This window comes from Oratosquilla oratoria, chromosome 1 (genome assembly GCF_046742065.1).
Source record: "Oratosquilla oratoria isolate Oo_2021 chromosome 1, ASM4674206v1, whole genome shotgun sequence".
Classification (NCBI taxonomy): domain Eukaryota; kingdom Metazoa; phylum Arthropoda; class Malacostraca; order Stomatopoda; family Squillidae; genus Oratosquilla; species Oratosquilla oratoria.
Genome location: NC_134777.1, coordinates 97256049 through 97269538, shown reverse-complemented (window position 1 = coordinate 97269538; position 13490 = coordinate 97256049). Strand labels below are relative to the sequence as shown.

General features: G+C 35.4%; 1 protein-coding gene across 1 annotated transcript in view; it reads right to left on the bottom strand.

Annotated features, from left to right (window-relative positions):
- The window catches only part of LOC143024316 (pentatricopeptide repeat-containing protein 2, mitochondrial-like), a 40713-nt gene extending 30800 nt beyond the window's left edge, over positions 1–9913 (bottom strand). The window contains exons 1-2 of the mRNA XM_076183118.1: positions 9662–9913; positions 6453–6555 (exon numbers count right to left, since the gene is read on the bottom strand). Coding sequence (XP_076039233.1) covers positions 6453–6555; positions 9662–9783 — 225 coding nt within the window. The 5' untranslated portion in view covers positions 9784–9913. The remainder of the gene's footprint in view (positions 1–6452; positions 6556–9661) is intronic.
- Positions 9914–13490: the final 3577 nt, after the last annotated feature.

Below are 13490 nucleotides of genomic sequence, written 5' to 3'. Positions count from 1 at the left end.
GGTATGGATAAAGAGGGAAATGAATAAAGAAGAGAGGAAGAAAAAAAGAAAAGACTTGAAGCTAAGGGAAAAAACGAGAGCAGAACGGAGTCAGAAAAAGAGAGATTCTATTGGAGAGTAGTGAATATGAAACTAAGGCAATTCGACATACAAGAGAAAAACAAAAGGGAAACAGAGAACACAATGGAAGTGGCAGAAAACTAAGAGTGTCTTACACAAATATAGATGGATTAATAACAGGATTGAATGAGCTGAATGATTATTTGAAGGAAAAAGAACCGGACATAATGGGAATTGTAGAAACAAAATTAAAAGGTCCACTACCACCCAACAGTGTAGGACATGATGCATATAATTATTGGATTAGAAACAGAGAGACAAAGCAAGGGGGTGGAGTTATGTTCCTGACTAAGAAGGATATAAATGTGAGGTGTGTCACATATGGAAAGAATACAGTAGAGATGATTATGATAGAAGTGGAAGACAGAGATAAGAAGAGCAGAAAGTTTGTGATAAATTATGTGCCTCCGAAAACAGCCTCGTGGGAAGAGAGTGAATATAAAAGTATGTTAGAGGACACAAAGGTAACATTAAATAAGATAATCGAAGATGGAGAAGAATAGTTATGATGGGCGACTTAAATTGCAAAGAAATCTGCTGGGAAGAAATGACAGTAAAGGGTGGAGACGGCTCATGGGGAAACGCTCTACTTGAGATGATTACTGACAATACAATGACACAGTGGATACAGGAGAACACTAGGTATAGAAATGAGGAAGAACCATCGAGACTAGACCTAATAATCACATCTGAACCTAGAATAGTGGACAAGATTGAATATAAAACACCAATAAGTAAAAGTGACCACATATTGATTGAACTGGAACTAAATGAAGAAAAATACATGAAAAGAAATGAACAATATAGAAAAGGAAGAATGATGTATGAAAAAACAAACTTTGATAAAATAAGAGAGTTCTTTCAAAAAGAAAACTGGGAAGAAATATACAAAGAAGAAACAACAGTGGAAGAGAAATGGAATATTTTGACAAAAATTTACAAAAAAGGAGTGGAAAAGTATGTCCCAAGACAAAAACAAGAAATAGAATATGTAAAATGCTGGTACAATAAAAGTTGTAGGGAGTTAAAAGACAAAAGAGATAAGGCTTGGACCAGATGGAAAAAAGACAGGCCTGAAAAATGGAAAATATATACTTGCTATAGAAATGAATATGTACAAACGTGCAGAGAGGAAAAGAGAAAATATGAAAAAGATGTCATAGAAAAGTGTAAAGATCAACCAAAACTATTTTACAGATTTGTAAACAACAAATTGAAAAACAAACAAGACTTGGAGAAATTAAGACAAGGAGTTGAATACACAGAGGAAATTGAAATGGCGGAAATTATGAACAAACATTTTAAATCAGTGTTTACAAGGGAGAACATACAACCTGAAGAGATCGAATGGAAAGAGAAAGTCCCTCCCATGAAAGAAATAGAAGTAACAAAGAACGAAATATTGAAACACTTGAGTAATCTTGATGTCAGAAAATCGCATGGACCAGATGAAATAGCAAACTGGATTCTGAAAGAATGCAGGAATGAACTGGCAGACAAAATACATAGCATAATAAACAGTTCCTTGAAAGAAGGAAAAGTTCCAGAAGATTGGAAAAAAGCAAATATAGTACCCATATATAAAGGAGGAAATAAAGAAGACCCTAACAACTATAGACCAGTCTCTCTAACAAGTACAATAGCAAAAATTTGTGAAACAATTTTCAAAAGTAGATGGGTAAAATATTTAGAAAAAAACAATGTGTTAAATCCAAGGCAATTTGGATTCAGACAAGGACGATCATGCGTCACCAATTTAATATGTTTCTATTCAAGGCTAATAGATATAATACAAGAAAGAGATGGATGGGCTGATTGTGCATTTCTAGACCTAAAAAAAAGCTTTTGACAAAGTACCACATAAGAAGTTGATAAGACCAAGATTGGAATACGCAGCAACAATATGGTCACCAAGTACAAAAAAATGTATAACAAAACTTGAAAGAATACAAAGAGCAATTACAAAATTGGCACCAACACTCAAAACTATCATATGAAGAGAGACTAGCAAAACTTGAACTACAGACACTAGAGCAAAGAAGAGAGAGAGGAGATTTGATAGCTATTTACAGAATCATGAAAGGCATAGAAATTACTGAGAGAATCTGATAAAATGGGATGATAGAAATACAAGAGGACACAGAAAGAAAATAAAAAAAGACAGCTATAGAAGAGATCTGAAAAAGAACAGCTTTCCTCACAGAGTAATAGACAGTTGGAACAAGTTAGATGAGAAAGTGGTGTGTGCAAAAACAATACATGAATTTAAAAATAGTTTAGATAAAATGAGATATGAAGACGGGACACCACGAGCATAGCTCCCCTTCCCGTAAAATACAACTAGGTAAATACATACGGTTCTCAGTATTTTATATGGAAAGTCAGCATACACGGATTTGGTCATATGCGGTAATTTCAGGAACCTAACCCCCGCATTATTTGAGGGACTCCTGTACCTTACCTGCTCTCATAATTTTAATAACTGGTTTCACTTTATCTTTTCTTATTTCTCCTCCATTTTCCCCATTCACCACTGTCAGTTTCTTAGCTTTTCCCACTACAACCACCTTTCCCTCCCTATCCTCCTTCACATTTTGTAACTCCTTAAAATACTCTGCCCATCTTCCTCTTACTGCCGTCTCTTCCATTATCATCTCTCCATCTGCATCTTACTATTACTTTCAAAATTTTCTCTCATACCCTTACCACATTTCATATCTGCTCTCATCTTTCCCTTCTTTATCTTATGCTTTACTTCTCTTTTCTTTGTACCTCTCATATGAATCTCTTGTCCTATTTTGTAACCAATTTGTGAATACTCATTTCTTCTCTTCTACAACCTTCTTTGATTCATCATCCCACCATTCACTACCCTTCCTTCAATTTCCTCCTGTCCTCCTTGTTCCACACATCATCTTTGCACACTTTGTGACTCCCTCTTTGAAACATCCCCACTCCTCCACTCCTAGTTTTACTATATACTTCATTCCCTCCCACTCTTCTCTCAACTTCTTCTTGTACTCCTTACCCTTTTCTTTCTCATTTAAGCAGTTTACTCTAAGCACTTCCTTGCCTTCTGTACTTTTTCCCCTATCTCCATCTATCCTCCACACTCAACTTACCTTCCACAAAAAAATGATCTGATATTTCCCCACTCTCTCCCCTTTGAACATGCATATCCAAAAACACTTCCTACTCTTCTCCTGGTTACCACAATATAGTCCATTAAAGCCCTGTCTACCACCTACCCACCACCCTCTCCCATGTGTACTTGACTTTCTTCCTAAACATTGTATTTGTTATAATCAACTCTCTAGACATATCTCCACCATCATCTCTCCACTACAATTTTTTCCTGAAACTTCGCACTTTCCAAACACTCTATCTATTGGTTCATCCCCTACCCTAGCATTGAGTTCTGCCAATACCACTACATTGACATTTCTCCCTAAACCTTCTATGCATTCATTTAAATATATCTAAAAAGACTCCCTTTTCTCTACACTCTTCTCACTACCAGGCCCATATACACTTACAAAAACCCACATCTTCCTCCCCAGTTTCACCTTCATCCACATTACCTTTCTCTCCCTCATCCTCTCTTCACTCCTGACACCCTCCCAAGCTCAAACTTGCCCCTCCCTTTCAATATTGTTTCACTCAATGCCAACACATCCATCTTTCTTCTCACAAACATACTGCCTATCTGTTCCCTTTTACTCTCATTTGTACCACATCCATGCACATTAAAAGACCCAAACCTTAGGGTTCTGGTTGGAAAACTAATCCCACACCCTCTTATGCCTTTGCTTTTTTTTTTTTTTTTTTTTTTATGTCCTCTTTTGGGGTAGAGAGAAGGATGCCTAGTCCTATCCCTGTCCCGTTTTTTGTCACCTTTTACAACTCAAGTGGGAACACTCAGTGGCAATACTCTTTCTCCCCTACCACAGATTTTGGTGAAAAAGGAAATGAATAGCCAGAGAAGTGGTACAGGACAGTATTAAGAGTGAGGGGACAGCATAACGGAGGGACTGTCGCAGTATGGTAAAGTAGTATCATTTCTCTATGAGTAGAGGTTTCCTCTCTCACAGAAAAAAATGTGACTCTGGTCCATAGGGGCCCCTTATAGACCCTAAAGTATCAGCTGTATGCTACTGAGCAGCTTTTAATCTCACAATAACATGCATCTAATACCACAGGAATAAGGAGAAAATGGGAAATCTTTCTTGACATTTACAACCTAGGAGTGAAGAAACATGTGCCAAAGACTAGAGAAAGGAAGGCCAGGGATGTGTCTTGGGGAGAATGGAGAAAGAAAAGAAGCAATAAAACAAAAGAAGCTTACAAAAAAGCTACGAAAGACTATACCAGAATTTGCAGGGAGGAAGAAAACAACTTTGAAAGAGGTGTAGTAGATAAATGCAAAGATGAACCAAAACTGTTTTACAAGTTCATAAATGATAAATTGAGACACAGGGAAGAAATCACCAACTTAACAGTAGATGGTGAGGTCTTTGAAGAGGCCTCAGCTCAGGCAGAAATAATGAATAAAGGTTTCCAATCCATCTTCACAAAAGAGTGCAACTTTTTGGAGAAAAGTGAAGGGAACAAAAAGCCAGGTTTAGCAGATATAAATGTAGAAGTGAGGGAAGTGCCCAATCTCCTGGGATCATAGGATGCAATAAAAGCTTCAGGACTTGACAGGATCTCAAACTGGATACTTAAAGAATGTAGGGAACAACTAGTAGACAAGATTCAGTTTTATTATATGCTCATTAAAAGAAGGCATTGTGCCATTTGATTGGAAAAAGGCAAACGTGGTGCCAATTCACAAAGGTGGAAACAAGGAAACACCACCAAATTTTAGGCCAGTATCACTAACCAGCACAATAGTGAAATTATGTGAAAGGATTGTGAAAGATCAATGGACCAAATATCTTAAAAAGATGAACAATCTGACAGACAGTTTGGCTTCAGATCTAGAGGGTCACATGTGTCGAACCTTTTAAGCTTTTACTCGAGAGTGATTGATGTGCTGCAGTGAGAGGGGTGAGTGGACTGCATGTACCTGGACATAGAGAAGCCATTTGATAAAGTACCTCATTGTCAACTTATGTGGAAATTGGAGCATGTTGGAGGACTGAGAGGCAAACTATTAGGGTGGATTAAAGACTTTTTGAAGGAAAGATACATGAGGACAGTAGTAAAGGACAAGATGTCAAGCTGGAGAGCAGTAACGAGCATAGTTCCACAAGGTTCAGTGCTTGTCTATATTAATGACATAATGGAAGGAACAACAAGCTATGCCTACATGTTTGCTGATGATACAAAAATCATGAGAAGAGTGAAAAATGAGAGGACAGTTAGAACATTGCAAAAAGACCTAGATACTATTTTTGCATGAAGCCAAGAATGGGAAATGAGGTTCAATACCAAAAAATGCAAAGTACTGGAAATGGTCAATAGCAGTGAAAGGCCATCCTTAAACTATTCCTTGGGAAGCGAACACATTACAAAAGCAAAAGAGGAGAAAGACTTGGGAGTGTTGATAAAAGACAACCTGTCACCTGACAGACATATCAGGAGGATTGTGGTAAAGATATATGGACTACTGCAGAAGATTAAAGAGGTGTTCTATTATATGGATGAAGAGATGATAAAAAAAACTCATCAAAACCCTGATACATCCAAAACTGGAATATGTGTCAGTTGTATGGTCCCCACATAGAGTGAAGGATATAAGCAAGCTTGAGAAAATACAAAGGGCAACAACCAAACTAGTCCCCAGCCTGGTAGATAAACCATATGAGGAAAGACTAAAAGTACGGAGTCTACCAACTTTGAGAGATTGAAGAAAAAGAGGTAACATGATTACAGTGTTCATGTGACTAAAGGGGATAGATTGCATTGATAGAAGAGATCTCCTAATTAAAGATGGGAGGGCTTTAAGAGGTCATGGAAGTGAATTAAGAGACCACATGTCAAAAGGGTGTGAAGAAATACGGTTTTCCACATAGATGTATAAGTATGTGGAATAGCTTAGAAAGTGATATAGCTCAAGCTCAATTAATACTCAAATTCAAATCTAAAATGATAACTGGAAATCACTGATTTAGATAAAGTTGGAACTGTACATGAATTTGAGTCTAGTTATGTTAGAAAAATAGAGAATAGTAGACAGGACCAAATGAGCATTGCTCCTTTCCTGTATACAGTACTACAATTAGGCAAATACAAACATATGGAGAGATACAGATAGAGAGAGAGAGAAAGAGAGAGAGAGACAGACAGAGAGGATATATACACCACAACAACAGTACATGCTCACTTGCCTGCAAGGCTTCTTGTGGGCAGCCAAGAAAGTGATACATTCGCATTACGACAGTTCCAAAGGTGTAGTTTCCAAATCGCATCCCTTTATTCTGGCTGTTGAACCTGATAAAATGCATCAACCATTATCATATATTCCAATAACAATATAAATGAGCAAGAATAAATTATAACCTTAATATACACTAAACTGCATTACATGGACCCTAATCAAATATATATATATATATATATATATATATATATATATATATATATATATATATATATATATATATATATATATATATGTATGTATGTATATATACAACTGGATCAATACAAAACTGAGGTTGTCATATTGGTGGCTTATGTTGACCAAATCTTCCTACAAAAAAAAAATTAAATATTCAAATGAAGAGACTGAATCTCTTGATGTCTCAATGGCAGCAAATAAAATATTGGCATATTTTCTAAATATAATAAGTATTATCTTATATGCACATTCGCAATACTACTGATACTCTTTCTTACAAATGATAACTAGTATCCAACCATTTGCATTATAAATACATTATGATCCTCTTAACTGAATAATGCAGTTCAAGCAACAGATATTAAAAAACCATATTATACTAATGGAAAGAGATTTTGGATCCAGTCCTAAGACCATGTATCAGTCCCTTGGGAATGCACCTCCTACTGAAGATGAAGACATTGATGGAGTTTGAAGATGGGTGGCAGAGAGATGATTTTCTCTAAAATCCATCTTGCAGGACCATCACTTTCAGGTACCCATAATTGGTCCTAGGAGCGATTTAATGACAGCAGAAACAAGGGATATTAAAAGATAAAAAGAAGATTAACATTCCTCTATGAATGGAGATTGGTCTCTAAACATGAAAAATTGCAATGTGACTCAGATCTGTAAGGGTGCTACTAATGTTCTTGAAATACTGACTATACAACTACGAGTATGCTGTCAATTCCTGAATATTTGGAGTACAGGTTACAGGAAACAATCATAATCATTAAAGAATGGTACAGAATAGGTGTTAGTACTTATTCTCTATTTTATATATATATATATATATATATATATATATATATATATATATATATATCTATATATATTTATAGATATATATATATATAGATAAATATATATATATATATATATACATATATATACATATATATATATATATATATATATATATATATATATATATATATACATACATACATACATACATATACCAAGACTTTTTCCCCCTTACCAGGGAGGTAGCCAAAAAAGACAAGGCATAAAATCATTCCCACCCATTCCATCCCCGAAAACACTCCACACCCCTCCACCCTCCCTCCCATCTTAGCACCTCCTAGATGATGGGTCATCCCTGCACCCTGTCCACTGCCCTGGGTCAGAAGCAGTGTCGCAAGACACAGCACATCCACAGCAAGGCCGCTTCATTAAATCGGCGACCCCCCCCTCTCCGTCCCCCCATATAAAGGAGAGGACGGGGAGAAATCCCTTCGGGCTGCGTCAAAAGTTTTGCTCACACACACTATCTCACCCCCCATTCCCCCTTCCATTCCACCTGTTTGTGATATATATGTCCATTCCACATGTCACATGTTTGTGATATATATATATATATATATATATATATATATATATATATATATACAGACACTCCTCTACTTATGTTCATTCGTTTTACGTTTTTTCGATTTTACGTTTGAACTAACTGTAATTTTTTTTTTTTTTTTTTTTTTTTTTAGTTTAGCACGCTCTCCGTAGTAAGAGACATTCAAACGATACTTACGTATGACGCTGCGTCCATTGTTTACATGGCACAAACGACAGACTGAACATGCCTCCTCCTCCTCCTCCTACCCCTCCTCCTCCTCCTCCACCATCTCACTTTATGTTGCTTGAATTTAATCTATTTGAAATTAATATTATTATTTTACAATGTTATGTTTATAACTAAATATTTAGGGGTGTTTTATAAGATACGGTAATAGGATTTATGGATGTATACTACAGTATGAACGGTCATACATTACTGGAACGTACAGTAACAACTTGCGTTCCTTTTCACGTTACGTTCGGCTGTTCAGAATGTAACTAAAACGTAAGTTGAGGAGCGTCTGTATACAGACGCTCCTCTACTTACGTTCTTTCATTTTACGTTTTTTCGATTTTATGTTTGAACTGACTGTGAAAAAAAATTGTAAAAAAAAAAAATTTGGAGTGAATTTTTTTAGTTTAGCGCACTCTCTGTAGTTCAAACAATACTTACGCATGACGCTGCATCCATTGTTTACATGGCACAAATGACAGACTGAACGTGCCTTGCCTCATCCTCCTCCCCCTCCTCCTCCACCATCTCAATTTATGCTGCTTGAATTTAATTTATTTGAAATTAATGTTATTTTACAATGTTATGTGTATTATTAATGATTTAGGGGTGTTTTATAAGATAGGGTAATAGAATTTACAGATGTATGGTACAGTAACAACTTAAGTTCATTTTCAACTTACGTTCGGCCGTTCGGAATGTAACTAAAACGTAAGTTGAGGAGCGTCTGTATATATATATGTATATATATATGTATATATATATGTATATATATGTATATATATATGTGTATATATATGTATATATAAATATATATATACAAAAAACAATACAAAAATATTAAAAACAAAAGCAGCAAAAACTAAAGTAAAATTACCTTTTCAGCAAAAAATATACTATACAGAATCAAATGAGGACAAATAGAGAAACCATTCTGTTTTTCAGACCCTGGACTGAACAAATAGGCAACAATACATATATATATAAAATCAGAAGGCTGACAGATCTCAATGGTAACTGTATTAAATGAAAAAATTATCATATTACTGGTTATCTTTTCAAACTTTTGGTAAATGCCATGCATACAGAAAACAATACAAAAAATATTAAAAACAAAAGCAGCAAAAACTAAAGTAAAATTACCTTTTCAGCAAAAAAATATACTATACAGAATCAAATGAGGGCAAAACAGAGAAACCATTCTGCTTTTCAGACTCTGGACTGAATAAATAGGCAACAATAAGGGCACTTTTCTGTTATAATAGTAGTTCACTGTTAAAAACTAGGGGCATTCCTGTTACAAAATATGAAATAGTAAAATATCAAAAAACATAAGTGCCATGGATACTCAATGTATTACTTACTTGGTCAACATATTTTCCACAAGTGTAATATCTCTTGGATCTGACTTAGCAAGATGAACCATGGCCTTAAGATCTTCAGTAAATACTAAATTCTTATCCTCCTTTTCAAAATAGGAAAACATCCTTTCTCGAAAGTTATCCTCTATACCAGAAAACTGGAGAGCTGCTTTTGCTCGTTCCTTTTCATATCCATTTATACCTAATGAGGCTGCACAGTATAAGTGCCGCTGAATAACTGTAAAATAATGGAAATATCAATAATATTTTGCATCAGAGTTGAAGTTTCTTTTCATCCTTAACCAAAATATTGTTAAAAACCTTTCCTGAACTGACTGATTGCGATCAAGGGAGCATAATTCAGAAAAAAAAAATTATCCTTACAAAACCAAAATTTACAATTATGCGATTCAGTTTAATAAATAATCTAACAAGGTCTTCTTCACTCAATTATGGGTGTCTATACTTAGATTTTTGGGCAAATCATCCATTCATATATTATTCAGTTCTTCTGTAATTCATTAATATGCTCATACTAATATATGAATTTATTTTCTCTCAGATGGTACAACACACATTTTGTTATGTGTACCATAGGCAAGGATAGGGAGTATAGTACATCATTACTATGGTTATGAATATCCAAATATGCAATAAATCAGTACAATGTACCAGGTTTGAGAAGTACTGGGATACACATGTAATCTTAGCTAATTTTAAGTCTCTGAAGGAGCAGCATTATTACAAACATTATTTAGCCTTTACACAGGTGATCTGGAATGTTTGCTGGCTGTGAGATTTAGAGCAATGTAATGTCCTCTCTATACTCTCTGAGAGAGGTAGTTTGAGATGTTAAACTAAAAACAGGATTAAATCACACATGATTTCCCCACACCAAAACCAGAGTGCAAGATCAAAACTCTCAACTCTATGGATGACCTTTGAATAATACTTCAACAATGCAACTACAAAATCACTGCCAAACTCTTATGTATCTACCTCAACAAGCTAGAACTTTGGCTGAAACAAAACAGAATATCTGCTTCCCCTCGGAAGTCATCAAACTCATCAATGATACTACTTACCCCTGACTATCAAGAATCAAAGAAGCACTAACAGTTAAGAATAAACCAAAAACCATAAAATATAGGCCTAATTCATATATACACAACCTTCAGCCAACACACCAAAGACTTAACAGTGAATACAAATAAAAGACTTAACATATAGAGCAGTAGTAGTCACAGGATCTAGACAGCAGAAACACATAAGAACATAAGAATGAAGAAGACTGCAAGAGACCATAAGGCCTATACTAGGGAGTTCCATGTCCATTTCCAACTTGTCATCCCCATCCCTAAAGTCATCCAACCATTTCTTAAAACAACTGATAGTTTCAGCACTCACTACATGGTTACTAAGTCTATTCCATTTGTTAAACACTGTTAGTAAACCAGTTCTTGTCTATTTCCTTCTTAAATCTAAATTTGTCCAGTGCATTACTGTGAGTCCTGCCCTGTTGTCTTAATATGATGACCCTGCTTGCATCACCCCTGTTAAAGGCTTTGATACACTTAAACACCTCTATTGGATCACCCCGCACTCTGCATCTTTCCAGAGTATAGATTAAGGTGCCTAAGCTTGTCTTTGTATGGTAAATTTCTGATCCCAAGTATCATTTTGGGCGTTCTCCTCTGTACTGATTCAAGTGAATTGATGTCCATTCTATAAGACATAAACCAAAAATGTACCTTGTATGCAAAAATAATTGTAGAAATATATGTATCCACAGCATTGTCTACCTATCAATCTATATACCAAAGGCTTCTTCCCCCTCATAAGGGAAGTATCCAGCCAAGACATGCACCCACTTCTACTCATCCCACTCTCATCCACCACCCAGTTGTTTCTTCTTCCATTTTAGCTCTTCATGGATAACCTACTCTCACCCTAACCAAAACCTCAATAAAATTCTAGAAACATGCAAGTACAGATGAACATGAAACAGTACATGAAACTTATGTTGTCTAATAGCTACTAACCTACCCTAACCTATCCATAGAAAACATACACCTTTCAAGTGCAAAACAGAAAATGAATAATGTGTTTACATTTTATTGGAACAGAAACAAAATTCCCTCTGAGTGATTTACAGGCCAAATTGGATGCCATGGCTACTTACCAGGGAACTGCAGGTTTCCTCCAAGAAATACCAAGGGCAACAGACTGACTGATCTTAGCTAAGCTTGATACCCAACCACATCTTAAAAATCTCTAAAGGGCAGAGTAACTTTAAAGTATTTCTTTTGGCTCTTATTAAAAAAATTCATGATTTGTAGGCTGCCTCTGTCCCTTAGTGTTATATTCATAAACCAGCTTTAGTAAAGTTTCAGAATCACACAAGCACAGATATTTTTACATGAAACTTATGTTGTACAATAAGTTTTAACTTAACCTAACCATAGAAAAAATAAATATCTCATATGAAAAAGAAACGAAAAATAAGTTTGCATGATACTGAAATAGAACCCTAGTTTTGACTGTGGTGCAACATTATGATCACTATGGATTCAAGTGAATTTATACAGAACATAAAAATCAACTTGACCAGTCATACTAAAGACCAACAAGGACAGACAAGGACCGACAAGTAACACAAAATGACTGTCAAGTAGCATATAAATTAATATAATGCTTGTTTTTGTTGTGAAAATGATTTCTGCTACATAATATTTGAAAGTTATTGTCACTCACTAAAGAAACAAGTTTTTCTTTACTGACAAGTAATCCATGTGCCAAACACTGACAAGCAATCATACTAATTACTGACAACTACCAACAACTCTGATGATATTTGGTGTTTTTTGTTAATATTGGCATAAATAAATTGTTTGTGCCATATATTATTGTCTGCAATTTTCAAAGCAAATGGCTGCATCAATATTGAGATAATTAGGATGTGATACACTGCTGACAACTTGGAGCTCAATGCAAGCTTTGAGACACCATGAACTGCCTCATAGCTTGAATTGTTAATCAAGTCAGCATATCCAGGGCACACTGAAAATCTTAATTAATAAGTGATAAAGTGAACTAATATCTTTATTCCAATGCAAATTGCTTGGCTGGCACAAAAACCAGGACTGTACTGCTGGCACCTCAAAATTGGCCCATTTATCAGAATGGGTAACCTTGTCTTTCGTGTTTCAGAATAACTGGACCGGACATACTTAGTTTGGCAGATTGTTTATCAATGTAACATTTCATCAAATAAGCATTGCATAAAGCTGTTCTGAGATGCAAAAAATTAGACCAAAAGTTAGACAAAACCATCGTGTTATTATATGTATAGGACCACAAACATTTAAAAGCATACAAAATAACCACATCTGTGTTTTTATTGAGTGGTGTCACTTATTGGTGGTTTGGCACAGGGACAGGGTTTACTTGTCAACACAGAAAAAATCATTTAAACAACAAAAACAAGCATTATTATGTTAATCTGTATGCTGCTTATCCGTCAATTACTTGTCCTTGGGCTTGTGCAAGCCTGGTCTTGTGTTAGGTAGGTCAAACACCACCAGAGGCGCCACCGTCGATGACGAGCACCATAGCGCGTCATTTTATGCGCACGCCATTCAAACGGCCAAATTTATATACCGCGGGAAAGTTAATTAATAAAAATGTTGTGTGAGTGTATTTACTACGATCGTAGTAAATTTCAAACATTCACACCATCAGTTACATGTCGGTCAATAAAAACATAAGATAAACATGGCGGCCTGCATTCAGCAGTAAATCGAAAATTGGCATATGTTTCAACGTAAAAGAT